A 15,217-nucleotide genomic window follows, 5' to 3' on the forward strand; every position below is an offset into this window, starting at 1 on the left:
CAGTCCAGTAACATGTGCCAACAGTCCAGTAACGTGTGCCAACAGTCCAGTAACGTGTGCCAACAGTCCAGTAACGTGTGCCAACAGTCCAGTGACGTGTGCCAACAGTCCAGTAACGTGTGCCAACAGTCCAGTGACGTGTGCTAACAGTCCAGTAACATGTGCTAACACGCTCACACACACAGAAGCTGAAGGAGTCAATGAAGAGGAGTCGGCTGAAATTAGTCCATTTTATTGTTTCAGAACACAGCAGGCTACAGCAACCAGCCCCCTCCCACTACCCCACCCCTTAGTAACAGCAGACCAATCAGATCGCCCATCCACAGCCCACCCGCACAGCTAGGTTAGCCACACCCCCCTTTGGAACATCAGAGACACCAGAGTGTCGTTAAAGCAAGAAAATAGCTCCATACTGGACCATGATTTCCAAATCTGTTGGTTGTTCTTTTTGAATTTTTATACAAAAGCTACACAATGTTACACTGGAGCATCAGAATAATGTTACACTGGATCATCAGAATACAATGTTACACTGGATCATCAGAATACAATTCAACTGAGTAACTCGATGGTCGCACACCATTTAAAACATGATCAAATTCTTCTTACTTGGATGGAGCATTAGCACTAGAAAACTCAACACTACTTAAAGACTTAAAGATACAAGGGACTGCAAAAAAACAAGAGATGAGTATCTGAAGAATTCAGAGGGAAGTTCATAAAGCAAGCCGTCGGTACCATTACACACTTTAGAGAGGAATCGGAATAAAAAATAAACAAAAAGTAAAAGAGTAAAAAAATACAGAGATAAAAGGGGTTTTAAAATTCCATCTTTGAGATCCAACTCTGCGCCGTCGTCGTGTCAGGAGAGCAGGGACCAGCTTTAGTCCAGTTTGTCCCCGTGGTGTTTGTTCCCGTAGACGGGGAGACGGCCACTCGTCGAGTCGTCGTCGTCAGGCACTTTCTGAAACCCTGCCTTCCTCCTCAATATGGGCCAATCACAACGCAGGTTCATCCAGGTCACATGATACAGCTGGAGAAGAGGGTAAGGAGGAGAGCGAAAGGAGAGGGTAAGGGGGGGAGAGGAGGGATGGGGGGGGGGAGCGAGAGACGGAACAAAGAGTAAGGATGAAGAGAGGAGGGAGAGAGAGACGATCAGTATCAGGCCACACACACGGATGAAAGGCCAGAGACATCAAACAGAGCCGTTAGTAGCAGCAGCCATCGTGAGTAAACCCTCCTCTTCATCTTCCTCTAAACACCTTGTTACCTTCACCTTGTTACACATCTTCCTCTAAACACCTTGTTACACATCTTCCTCTTCCTCTAAACACCTTGTTACACATCTTCCTCTAAACACCTTGTTACACGTCTTCCTCTAAACACCTTGTTACAAGTCTTCCTCTAAACACCTTGTTACACGTCTTCCTCTAAACACCTTGTTACAAGTCTTCCTCTAAACACCTTGTTACACATCTTCCTCTAAATGGTGGTAGTTATAGCTAGTATTATAATATCTTACCTAGTACACAGTGTAGTGTGGTGGTGGTATTATAATATCTTACCTAGTACAAAGTGTAGTGTGGTATTACAATATCTTACCTAGTACACAGTGTAGTGTGATGGTGGTATTATAATATCTTACCTAGTACACAGTGTAGTGTGATGGTGGTATTATAATATCTTACCTAGTACAAAGTGTAGTGTGGTGGTGGTATTATAATATCTTACCTAGTACAGTGTAGTGTGATGGTGGTATTATAATATCTTACCTAGTACACAGTGTAGTGTGATGGTGGTATTATAATATCTTACCTAGTACAAAGTGTAGTGTGGTATTATAATATCTTACCTAGTACAAAGTGTAGTGTGGTGGTGCTGGTCCAGTGTCTACAGGTCCGTATCGAACCAGGCCAGTTGGTTGGAGTCTCCTGGGGGCAGGCCGTCGATCAGGTCCTGGGCATGGCCCAGATCGGGCAGACCCTCCACCGGGGGGTAGTCCTGCCCGGGGTGGTGGCCCCCACCCAGATCATGGTCCATCATGGGCTCCAAGCCCATGGAGTCCCCTCCGTAACCCCCTGAGTGGAAGGAGCGATAGCTGGGGTCTAGGTGTGGGACATGGTGATGGATGGATGGATGCAGGAGGAGAGGGGAGGAGGGGGAAGCAGGTTAGAGCAGGTTAACCCCACAAGCCGTCTTAACACAGTATTAAGATCAAACATTAAACACTCCACACTGACAGCCTGGGAGAGCACTGGGGGTGGGGGAAATAATCGATACGTAGTAGTATCGCAATACTTTGCGTGGCGATACTGTATCGATACAGGGACGCCAAGTATCGATATTTAATTATTCATAAAAAATAATAAAAAGATTTGTATAAGGAAGTTGCATAGTTCATTTCAATACCTGTAATAGTACAGTAGTCCACACACACGTGCATTCAGTTAAGTTGGAATATGACTGTAATACAAACAGTTCAGTTCGTCAGGTACATGCAACACAGATTACAGTGTTTACATCAGTCTGCTTGAGAAAATACCATGTTCTGCAATAAAAATTATTGAAGTGAGATGAACAGACTGAACTTTATTAGATAAAACATGTTGACAGTTTTACTTTGCAGTTGAAAAAAGGTAATACATTAAATTTGATCCAAAAAATTTAAGAAAAAAGGTATCGCAATACTCAGCCTATCGTATCGTGAGGTCTCTGGCGATTCCCACCCCTAGAGAGCACTGGACAACTCTACTCATTAGAAACACAGCCTGGGAGAGCACTGGACAACTCTACTAATTAGAAACACAGCCTGGGAGAGCACTGGACAACTCTACTCATTAGAAACACAGCCTGGGAGAGCACTGGACAACTCTACTCATTAGAAACACAGCCTGGGAGAGCACTGGACAACTCTACTCATTAGAAACACAGCCTGGGAGAGCACTGGACAACTCTACTCATTAGAAACACAGCCTGGGAGAGCACTGGACAACTCTACTCATTAGAAACACAGCCTGGGAGAGCACTGGACAACTCTACTCATTAGAAACACAGCCTGGGAGAGCACTGGACAACTCTACTCATTAGAAACACAGCCTGGGAGAGCACTGGACAACTCTACTCATTAGAAACACAGCCTGGGAGAGCACTGGACAACTCTACTCATTAGAGAAACAGCCTGGGAGAGCACTGGACAACTCTACTCATTAGAAACACAGCCTGGGAGAGCACTGGACAACTCTACTCATTAGAAACACAGCCTGGGAGAGCACTGGACAACTCTACTCATTAGAAAAGGGGAGGAGACTTTAGACAGTTGATGACAGGCTCCTCCCACAAGGAGACGAGGTCACACTTTTAAAAAGCACTCGACCAAAATAATAAAGCAAGCGATTCTGCCCAGAATTTCACACATATCCCAAAACTACAAATTGTCTCAGTGAAATGACGACACCAAAATGCTTAAGACCAGTGAGTGATTAACTAACATTGGAAAGAAATTCAGATATTGATTCATTATAATTTTAAAAAATATATATATATATATAAATATATACATAATTTCACTGCATTTCATACTCTGGAATATGTGACATCATAATGCCACACATTCAGACTTACTCAATAACTCTCAAACCAGTTGGAGTGTTCCTTTAAATTTGTCCATCAAAAGTCCATATTTATCAATTAACCATCAGAGGTGGGGGGTGGGCTAAAGGGGACAGCAGGAGACCAGAACCCAATGGGCCAAGTAGAGGGAAGACCAGAACATTCTGATAATAACACTTGTGTACATCATTGTGAAGTGTGTAACTAGGAATTGTGTTGTGTAAATCTTAAAATCAAAAGTAGTTTCACCCAGCTGACAGAGACTGGAGGCGTGGTCATTGTGCATGTGGCTTTTTCTGCAGGTGTCACACGTCAGTAATTAGGGAGAGATTTAAAGGTTTCCTGGGTAAGCGTCGAGGAACAAAGAAGAGTTCTCCGAGGAGGAATAAAATCAAAGTGTAAAGTTGACCTTTATTAGCCTACCCATTACTCTACTCTGAAATGTTTTCCCTTCCACTCTGCTACTTCACCTTTCTCCCTGCTACTCTGACACCACAATGTGCCTCATACCTATGTGCACACTCTGCTCCTCCAGACCAGATTCATCCCACCCACGACAGTTTGGTAGCAACCCTGGCTAATCTCTCCCACCCCCCACAGCCACTAATATACCTGTCACAGTACGGGGAGGCGTATGGAATTGTCAATCAGCTAAAGCAGACTTCATTACTGCCTATGCCCACAGTCAAAACCTCCAACTTCTAGCTCCGTCTGTCAGAAGAGAGACCTACCTTCCTGTCTGTCTGTCAGAAGAGAGACCTACCTTCCTGTCTGTCTGTCAGAAGAGAGACCTACCTTCCTGTCTGTCTGTCTGTCAGAAGAGAGACCTACATGCCTGTCTGTCTGTCAGAAGAGAGACCCACCTTCCTGTCTGTCTGTCAGAAGAGAGACCCACCTTCCTGTCTGTCTGTCAGAAGAGAGACCCACCTTCCTGTCTGTCTGTCAGAAGAGAGACCCACCTTCCTGTCTGTCTGTCAGAAGAGAGACCTACCTTCCCGTCTGTCAGAAGAGAGACCTACCTTCCTGTCTGTCTGTCAGAAGAGAGACCCACCTTCCTGTCTGTCTGTCAGAAGAGAGACCTACCTTCCCGTCTGTCAGAAGAGAGACCTACCTTCCCGTCTGTCAGAAGAGAGACCTACCTTCCTGTCTGTCTGTCTGTCAGAAGAGAGACCTACCTTCCTGTCTGTCAGAAGAGAGACCTACCTTCCTGACTGTCTGTCAGAAGAGATACCTACATCCATGTCTGTCTGTCAGAAGAGAGACCTACCTCCCTGTCTGTCAGAAGAGAGACCCACCTTCCTGTCAGTCTGTCAGAAGAGAGACCTACCTCCCTGTCTGTCAGAAGAGAGACCTACCTCCCTGTCTGTCAGAAGAGAGACCTACCTTCCTGTCTGTCTGTCAGAAGAGAGACCTACCTTCCTGTCTATCTGTCAGAAGAGAGACCTACTTTCCTGTCTGTCTGTCAGAAGAGAGACCTACCTTCCTGTCTGTATCCCAGAGGCTCTCCCTGAGCACCGATGTCCAGACCCAGCTCTCCAGTCTGGAGGAAGAGAGGACACAGTAACCAATCAGCATCCACCAATAGACAACACTGAGATACTCTGTATGGGAGGGTGCAGTGAAGGAGAGAAGTGTGTAGTGAAGGAGAGAAGTGTGCAGTGAAGGAGAGAAGTGTGTAGTGAAGGAGAGAAGTGTGTAGTGAAGGAGCGAAGTGTGCAGTGAAGGAGAGAAGTGTGCAGTGAAGGAGAGAAGTGTGTAGTGAAGGAGAGAAGTGTGCAGTGAAGGAGAGAAGTGTGTAGTGAAGGAGAGAAGTGTGTAGTGAAGCAGAGAAGTGTGCAGTGAAGGAGAGAAGTGTGCAGTGAAGGAGTGAAGTGTGTAGTGAAGGAGAGAAGTGTGCAGTGAAGGAGAGAAGTGTGCAGTGAAGGAGAGAAGTGTGCAGTGAAGGAGAGAAGTGTGCAGTGAAGGAGAGAAGTGTGCAGTGAAGGAGAGAAGGAGTAGTGAAGGAGAGAAGTGTGTAGTGAAGGAGAGAAGTTTGCAGTGAAGGAGAGAAGTGTGCAGTGAAGGAGCGAAGTGTGCAGTGAAGGAGCGAAGTGTGTAGTGAAGGAGAGAAGTGTATAGTGAAGGAGCGAAGTGTGCAGTGAAGGAGCGAAGTGGAGAAGTGTGTAGTGAAGGAGAGAAGTGTGCAGTGAAGGAGAGAAGTGTGCAGTGAAGGAGAGAAGTGTGCAGTGAAGGAGAGAAGTGTGCAGTGAAGGAGAGAAGTGTGTAGTGAAGGAGAGAAGTGTGCAGTGAAGGAGAGAAGTGTGCAGTGAAGGAGCGAAGTGTATAGTGAAGGAGAGAAGTGTGCAGTGAAGGAGAGAAGTGTGTAGTGAAGGAGAGAAGTGTGCAGTGAAGGAGAGAAGTGTGTAGTGAAGGAGAGAAGTGTGCAGTGAAGGAGAGAAGTGTGCAGTGAAGGAGAGAAGTGTGTAGTGAAGGAGAGAAGTGTGTAGTGAAGGAGGGAAGTGTGCAGTGGAGGAGATAAGTGTGTAGTGAAGGAGAGAAGTGTGCAGTGAAGGAGAGAAGTGTGTAGAGTAATGTAGTGTGTATTGCATTTTTTTCATTTCAATTAAATTCAATTCAATTCAAAATAGTGTAGTGTAGAGTGTAATGTAGTGTAGTGTGTAGTGTGTGTACCTCGCTCCAGGCCATGGGCTCAGTCCTGAACAGAGAGCTGGTGTGTAGTGTGTACTAGTGTAGTATAGTGTGTAGTGTCGTGTAGAGTGTAATGTAGTGTAGTGTGTAGTGTGTGTACCTCGCTCCAGGCCATGGGCTCGGTCCTGAACAGAGAGCTGGTCAGCTCCACAGACAGTCTCTTCTTATAGTCCTGAGGCTTGTCCTCCGACATACGGAACAATACAGCAGCAGCATAGGTAGCTAGGAGAGAGGAAGAGGAGGAGAGAGGAAGAGGAGGATGAGAGGGGAAGAGGTGTTCGAGGATGAATGATGCACTTCCTTCCTTCTCTAGCATACGGCCTGAGACACACTGCCATGTTAAAGCTAGAAACACTCGAGAAGGAAGATAACTGAACCGCAGACAGAACTCATGATACCCGACTGTTGATCCAGTGGACATTTTGTATTTTTAAATGTATGCAACATGCGATTGTTGTCAATTATTTCTACCCATCATCTTTATAACATTGATGGCCAATTTAATGAAATTCTCAACAACCGAGATGGGAGTGAGGTAGGGATGCCCCGATCACGTTTTTTGCCACCGATACCGATCGTCGTGAGCCATATCGGCCGATACCGATCGTTTTTGATAAAAAAAAATTAAAAATATTTTATATAATTTTTTTTATATAAAATATATATATTATATAATTAGACTAGTTTTAAATTGCATATAATCATTCATTTATTTATTGTCACAGAGCAGAATAATTTTGCCAAAACAAACCAATAGTATCCAGCTGCAGAACGGCAGACTCTCAGACCCAAACGCATTTCCTTTGATTTAATTATACATCAAATGATTTGTCAAGTATAGCAAAGCCTCGCTTGAATGAAGTTAACTTTTCACCTGGATAACATCAACATTCAGGGTGAATGTAATGTGAGAAATTGGGATTAAAAAAAAATAAAAAAATTATAATAAATGTTTAAAAAAATATATTTTTGTTTTTTTCTCGGATCGGTAGAGATTGGTATCGGTAGATACTCAAAATCACATGACCGGGATCAGATCGGGAGCAAAAAAACGTGATCGGGACATCCCTAGTGTGCAGTAGCTCAGAGGGGTGCAGGTAGTGTTTTATTGTGTGCAGTAGCTCAGAGGGGTGCAGGTAGTGTTTTATTGTGTGCAGTAGCTCAGAGGGGTGGAGGACTGGAGGTAGTGTTGTAACCGTACCGACTCCTTCGTTCCGGCTGTGCAGCAGCTCCGTCAGGGGGGCCGTGGCTCCTTCCGCCTCGATGGCCTCCGCTGCCTCCTTGTCCTGCGCCAGCTCACACAGAACACCGGCCGCCACGCGCTGGATGTTCTCAATGGGAGAGTACAGCAGCTAGACAGACAGACAGACTGTTAGACAGACAGACAGCTGGATGTTCTCAATGGGAGAGTACAGCAGCTAGACAGACAGACAGACGGTTAGACAGACAGACAGCTGGATGTTCTCAATGGGAGAGTACAGCAGCTAGACAGACAGACAGGCAGACGGTTAGACAGACAGACAGCTGGATGTTCTCAATGGGAGAGTACAGAAGACAGACTGTTAAGACAGATGGTTTCTACTCGAATGATTGGGTGATGGTTTGAGAGAAAGAAGTTGGAAGCACATAATTGAAGGCTGGCATCTGTAAATGCATATATAAGTACTTTATTCTTATTTTATTATCATTATCGTCATTATTTTCTTTCCAATTAAATGATCAGAAAATAAGTGGTATATGATGAAAAATATGAAAGTCGATGCTTGAAGTAAAATGGACTTCGGAAATCAGTTTTCATTCTATTTATTTACTGTTCTGTAAAAGTCTTGTTGAATGTAATGTTTTACGTTTTGTGTGGACCCCAGGAAGACTAGTTGTTGTCATGCAACAGCTAATGGGGATCCTAATAAACTCAATAAACTCCAGATAAAACTACTCTTATATACACAAAACCGTGTGGGAGAGCTAAATATAGTGGGGGGGGGGGGGAGCTGCATATCACAGCTATCATATTACATTTTCTCATAGTCGTAGTAGGAGTTCATCCCAGCTACTGTAAACAGGATACAGTGTTTACATGAACAAACAGACGGACTACTGGAGTTACACCAATATATAATTGGTATAATGTAGGGATGCTCGATATTGGCTTTTTTACCGATACCGATATTGTCCAACTCTTAATTTCCGATACCGATATCAACCGATATATGCAGGGTTCCCCCCCCAAAAAAACGGAATAATTTCAGGTAATTAACATTACATAGGTCTTGTTGTGGAATTAACATAACATTATGCATACTTTTGACAATAAATTAAATCAGAATTTGTTCTTACTTGCTTGCCTGGGTAAATAAAGGTTATATAAATGTAAAAAACCGATACCGATATTTTCCGATATCACATTTTAATGCCAATATCGGACATCCCTAGTATAATGTCCATGTAAACGCACATCAATGGAAGCAAGCTAGAGGAGAGGAGCCAAGGAGAGAGGAGATGAGCCAAGGAGAGAGGAGAGGAGCCCAGGAGAGAGGAGGACATACCTGAACAAACAGTGGGATGGTGTTGAGGCCTCTGATGACTATTCTGTTGTGGACGTCTCTGGCCAGGATGTGGAGCGCTCCTGTGCAGCCTTCCACTATCTCCTCCATACGGACCCCCTCCTGTAGAGTTAATACAGAGCAGTGTTTCCCATTAATTACCTAGACTTTGGTGGCCCGCCGCAGTCTAATTTGTCCCGCCAGTTTTATAATGAACAGAAAATATATTTTTTATTATTTATAAATATTTTTAAATATAAAGTTTGCCAATAAGGGATGCATCAGTAGTATTGGCAGTGGTAGTAGTCGTAAATCCAGTATATTTTTTTATTTTCTAAAAAATAAACCAGTTCAACACAGGTAACCACTTTTGCTTCATTTCTTTGATGGCTCAAATGTATGCTGTAGTAGTCTATTTTGTGTTTTGAGCACAAAGTTCATCATAGATCTGGCCTCTTTATTTTGCTCTCAAAGTGCACCAGATTGATGCATTGAACTTTAAAACGTATAAAAAAAACAATTCCGGGGGAGCATGCCCCCGGACAGCCCTAGAGGGTCCGAGGTTCACCCACCAGTCTCACAAAATACTGTGGGAAACACTAGAGTAGGGCTGGGATTTTATCGATTAATTCGAATGAATGATTTAGGACGATTTTGAAAAATGAAAATCAATTTTCAAAAAAGAAAGAAATTTTTCAAGAGTCACCTTTTATTTTACAAAAAGTGATGTTTGGTGAAAGTTAGATTTGCACTTTATTAACTCATTCACTGCCAACGACAAGTATACTCGTTATTGGCCGCCAATCATTGGATGCCAACAACGAGTATACTCGTTATTTGATCGTTATTTCTTTTATTCGCTATTTCCATTCATTATCCATCCAGGAAGCGTGTAGCATAATGACAAGCAAGCAGTGCAAAAATGCGGAAGCATTCGTCACCGCACGCCACTACGGTAAAGCGCCTTTCTTTTCAGGCCCGCTTTGGGAGCTGTCGCGCGGAAATAGGCTGTCTATTGCCATTCTCTTTGACAAACTCTAACCATAACCAGCTCCTTAACAGCGCCTAAACTTAACCGTTCTAACCTTAACCAACTCCGAAACAATGCCTAACCTTAACCGGCGAAAGAATACACGTTAAAAAAAAAAAATCACGTTAAAAAAAAATATTTGATGGGATTCGAACTCGCCAGCAAACGAGCCGTAGGCTCCACAGCCATGCAGTCTTGCCAATTGAGCTATTTCTGGATACTGAATAAGGGGCGGTGACTTATATATATTGAGCTCCGCTCGTGTCGAACCAAGGCGGGATCTCATGCGCATGCGCGGGCACCTCGCGCGAGCACGCCGGCGCACGCACCTGAGCGAGCACGCCGCCGCCGGTGCACGCACCTGGGCGCTGGGCGAAGGAAAATGAAAGGCGCATTACCGCACGCCACTACGGTAGAATGCTTCCGCATTCTTGCACTGCTTGCTTGACATTAAGGAACAGGCATCCAGGAAGGCTGGTGTTACCATAAGGAATGAGTGAGATCGCAAAAGTCCAATACCGCCGCCAGGTGGTATGCAGCCGGTGTTGCACTTCCTTTGAGACTGTATGGGGCTGTGCGTTGATGAAATGCCTCCGGGCATTTGAATTTTTTATTGTAGCGTGTATAGGGATGAAATGCCAATGGATTAAGTATAATATACGTCGCAGGCTATTACTAGCCTCCCAGGAATGACCCTAAACCGCTCTAAAACCATACCTATATTCACCACGGTATAAAACGGGAATGTATGGATGGGAAAATTATTTCTTTTTCACATCTTGAACGATAGATACTCAATGTCAAATGGGCCATAGTATTACATCCATAGCTATAATATAGAATATAGTTATAGCCCTGCAAACAAGGTGCATGTTCTTGGTATCTAGGGACATCTATGGATCCATCTCAGTGAATGTATTCCCAGTGTCAGAAATATTGTGTCGGTTACTAGGATCGAGTAAATTGTAATTAACCAAAGGAGAATATATATATTTTTTTTATATCTCGACAGTGAATAACACCATGCTAAAAATTACCAGACATGAAAAATTGCCACCGAGCTCATTCAACACCTTCTTAACACTTTGGTTGCCTAAGGTTAAATTAATGATATACCATAGATTGCCAGCGCTATTTGTCTATGGAGAAAGTCCCCTTCTTTGCAGGGCTATAACTTTTTAAATTATATTGCTACATTGCCATTATTAGGGCCCATTCAAAGTCCTATATGTATTGTTCATTGTGTAGCAACGTTAAACTTTTTCATTCACATATTCATAGTAAAGTATGGTCTAATGTATAAGTATGTTTTCATCTCTTTCTGCAGCTTTCTCCAGAACGTGATATATAGCCCCAAATGCATTATATTGATGATGAAATACAGTTTGATGGCAATCAGCGCGATATAAAAAATTCCAACTAGACGTACTTCTAGAAGTTACTACACGTCATCTGATGTTGACCGGATGGGCGAGGGGGCGTTTATAATTCCGTGGGCAGCGTTATACCAATCATCTAATGTGGGTCAAATGTTGATAATAGCAGTTAGTATCGAAGACGGTAACGTTACACGCTGAAACTCACCCCAGTCTCCGCGCGCCGTTGGGCGATCATCGTCGAGTAGAAATTTTATCATTATGGGATATATTATTACCCGGTCCATCTCCAGCTTGTATAATGGTATATACGTCCAAATCATGTTGTTTATCGAGTTATTGGCAATCGATCGCTATGTAGAGTGACGAGCTAGAGTCACGGGACATGTACCGAGTGGCCGGAAGCAATACGGACGTCTAGCAAAACCTCTAGTGCGCTTCCTGTTAAGCGCTTGCGCCGATCGGCCACCAGATGGGGCTCCTGAACCGCCAGAGAGCTCAGTGGGTCCTGCTGGTGGATCTCAGGCCAGCGGAGGGACATTATGAATCCGATCGCAGATTTTTGAAATATTGATATAAAGACGACGTACAGCGTCCCCCGGCAACTTTAGCATGGCCAGCAAAGACGTCTAAAGACGGCTCCCGGCACCCAAAGTGTTAAGATAAAGTGTACAAAAAAAATCTAAGCAAATGAATAATGGGCAAATGATTTACAGGGGTTTTTGTAGATGCAGTACTGAATTTTGATGCGTCTGGGTGTATGTATGTATATATTAGGGGTGTAACTGTACACAAAAACCACGGTACAGTAGGTACCTCGGTTTTGAAGTGAAGGTTCGGTACGGGTTTTCGGTACAGTGGGGGAAAGTTTGGCTTTCCATGTTCCACTCAGGGGTGATGTAGTGTGCAGTAACTAATTGTACTTGTAGGGCTGTCAATGAATATTCTGTATTGAAATGAATAATCGATTGTAAAAAAAGTTAAAATAATAATAATTATATTAGATTGTGAAAAAACCAGCCCCCAATGGGCGGTCGTTAGTGGTTAACATACCGTTGTATTAGTTGGGTACACAGCCGTTCGGTACGGTACACACTGAAACGGTTCGGTACGGATACCTTTACACCCCTAGAAGATATGAGTGGTCACCACAAACTGCTGCTGCGTGGCCCCCATGCTGGTGCGTCTCTGGGTGTATATATTAAGTATATATATATTAGGGCTGTCAGTTTATCGCGTTAGATTAATTAATTACACAGCAAATTATCGCGTTATGAAAATTAACTCAATTTATTACATTTTTTTTTATATAAATTTTTTTTTGTATCTCATTCATTCCATAAGAATGTAGAATACACATTACAGACTTTTTTTTTTTTTTAATATGGTCCATTTGCATGTTCTTGTTATCTGATTCTAGGGACATCTATGAATCTCAGGGAATGTATTCCCAGTGTCAGAAATACTGTGGGCTAGATCCACAAAGAATGGATTGCACGGTGGAAGTTGCACCCTTACTTACAATTCATTATGAATTGAAAATGGGGGATCCTGATGTAAACAAGACGAAAGTCTCTCTGGTCTGCATCCGCTTAACAATTGTGTGTATTGAGCCGTACTGTATTGTACCCATTCTGCAATCTGTTAATAACATTTTCATTCAATCAATCAATCTGCGCGGTGAGTAAATTGTAATGAACCAAATGAGAATATCAATAATTTTTTTTTTATCTTTGACTGAATAACACCATGCTCAAATTGACCAGACCTGAAAAATCTAAGCAAATTAATAGATGGAAGATGATTAAACAGAAGGTTTTGTAGATACAGTACTGAATTCTGCCATTCGGACACATGCAATTTGAAATATGATTATAGAATATAGAATATCAGGCATAAAATAGTTATGCGATTAAAATGCGATTAATTAGATTAATTACAAATCCTGTAATTAATTAGATTAATTTTTTTTAATCGCCTGACAGCACTAATATATGTTTTTTTTGTATCTACTTTTTCTCCCATTTTCTATTTTTCTCCCATCCCAATTTCATATCGTCCAATTCTACCCTCCCCTGTCTCGAACGCTGTTAGGCCATGCCTCCCACAAGCCGGCTGCAATGTGGATGAATATATATATATATGAGTTCTCACCACAAACTGCTGCTGCGTGCCCCCCATGCTGGTGCGTCTCTGGGTGTCCTGGTGGGCTCGCACCAGCAGCTGGACCAGCCGGGGGATGGCTCCCTGCTCCCTCAGAGGGGAGTGGTTGGCCGGGCAGAGGGCCAGGTTCCTGATCAAGCCCACCGTAGCCTGGAGGAGAGGAGGAGGAGGAAGAGGAGAGGAAGAGGGGGAGGAGAGGAAGAGGAGAGGAGGAGGAGGAGAGGAAGAGGGGGAGGAGGAGGAGAGGAGGCGGAAGAGAGGAGGAGGAGGAGAGGAGGCGGAAGAGAGGAGGAGGAGGAGAGGAGGAGAGGAAGAGGCACATTAACACTTTGGTCGCCAGGCTTATATTCTTAATATACCATCCTCCGCCAGCTCTATTTGTCTATGGGGATGTTTACCTTCTTTGCAGGGCTATAACTTTTTAAATTGCATTGCTAAATTGACATTATTATGGCCCATTCAACGTCAAGTATCTATTGTTCAGGGTGTAGCAACGTTATACTTTTTCATTCACATATTCATACTAAAATACGGTCTAAAGTATAAGTATGTTTTCATCGTTTTCTGCAGCTTTCTCCAGAACGTGATTTATAGCCCCAAATGCATTATATTGATGATCAAATACAGTTTGATAGGAATCTGCGCAAGATAAAAAATTTCAAATGGACGTGCTTCTAGAAGTTACTACACGTCATCTGATGTTGACCGGATGGGGGGGGGGGGTCGTTTATAATTCCGTGGCCAACGTTAGATGATTCATCTAGTGTGGGTGATATGATCATTAGAGCAGTTAGTATCGAACACGTTAAAAAATAACGCTGAATCTTACCGTAGCTTCCTCATAGCGTTGGGCGATGAGCGTGGAACAGAAATATTCCTATTATGGGATGTAGAAATATGCGATCCATTTCCAGGTTGTATAATAGTATATACGTCCAAATCATGTTTATCGAGTTATTGGTAACGGATTGCTATCCGTTGTGTCTAGCTCGAGTCCTGGGACTATTACCGAGTGATCGGACCGAATTGGAATGAGCACCAGCTTCCATTTCCTGTTTCCGCTCTGGGCCACCAGATGGCGCTCTTGAACCGTTGGAGAGTTGAGAGGGGATCAACAGTAGATCTCAAGTCTCCGGGGGAGAAATATGATTTCGATCACAGATTTTTGAAATATTGATATCAAAGACGTGGTACGGCATCTTTGGCAGAATGAGCATGGCGGGGAATGACGTGGTACGGCATCTTTGGCAGAATGAGCATGGCGGGGAATGACGTGGTACGGCGTTTTTGGCGACCATAGTGTTAATACACAGATTAGAGCGGTGTGTTCCTCACTTCCTGATTTACCCCGATGTGATGGAAACCATCTCAATAAACAATGTGGGAGCAGTTCTAACAAAGGGGGGGGGGGGGGGGGGGTTACCTTGATGAGGCCAGTGTGAGGGGGGGGGTTACCTTGATGAGGCCAGTGTGAGGGGGGGGGGTTACCTTGACCAGAGGCCAGTGTGAGGGGGGGGGGGGTTACCTTGACCAGAGGCCAGTGTGAGGGGGGGGGGGGGTTACCTTGACCAGAGGCCAGTGTGAGGGGGGGGGGTTACCTTGACCAGAGGCCAGTGTGAGGGGGGGGGTGTTACCTTGACCAGAGGCCAGTGTGAGGGGGGGGGTGTTACCTTGACCAGAGGCCAGTGTGAGGGGGGGGGGGTGTTAGCTTGATCAGAGGCCAGTGTGAGGGGGGGGGGGGGGTTACCTTGACCAGAGACCAGTGTGAGGGGGGGGGGGTGTTACCTTGACCAGAGGCCAGTGTGAGG

General features: G+C 44.1%; 1 protein-coding gene across 1 annotated transcript in view; it reads right to left on the reverse strand.

The window, feature by feature from the left end:
• Positions 1-281: 281 nt before the first annotated feature.
• The window catches only part of LOC311246751 (catenin beta-1), a 60,408-nt gene continuing 45,472 nt past the window's right edge, over positions 282-15,217 (reverse strand). Inside the window, exons 11-17 of the mRNA XM_084336980.1 lie at positions 13,401-13,559; positions 8,844-8,963; positions 7,499-7,649; positions 6,398-6,519; positions 5,089-5,149; positions 1,853-2,105; positions 282-1,033 (exon numbers count right to left, since the gene is read on the reverse strand). Of these exons, the coding sequence (XP_084193106.1) occupies positions 1,891-2,105; positions 5,089-5,149; positions 6,398-6,519; positions 7,499-7,649; positions 8,844-8,963; positions 13,401-13,559 (828 nt within the window). The 3' untranslated portion in view covers positions 282-1,033; positions 1,853-1,890. The remainder of the gene's footprint in view (positions 1,034-1,852; positions 2,106-5,088; positions 5,150-6,397; positions 6,520-7,498; positions 7,650-8,843; positions 8,964-13,400; positions 13,560-15,217) is intronic.

Source organism: Notolepis coatsorum, assembly GCF_963971535.1.
Source record: "Notolepis coatsorum genome assembly, chromosome: 19".
Lineage (NCBI taxonomy): Eukaryota > Metazoa > Chordata > Actinopteri > Aulopiformes > Paralepididae > Notolepis > Notolepis coatsorum.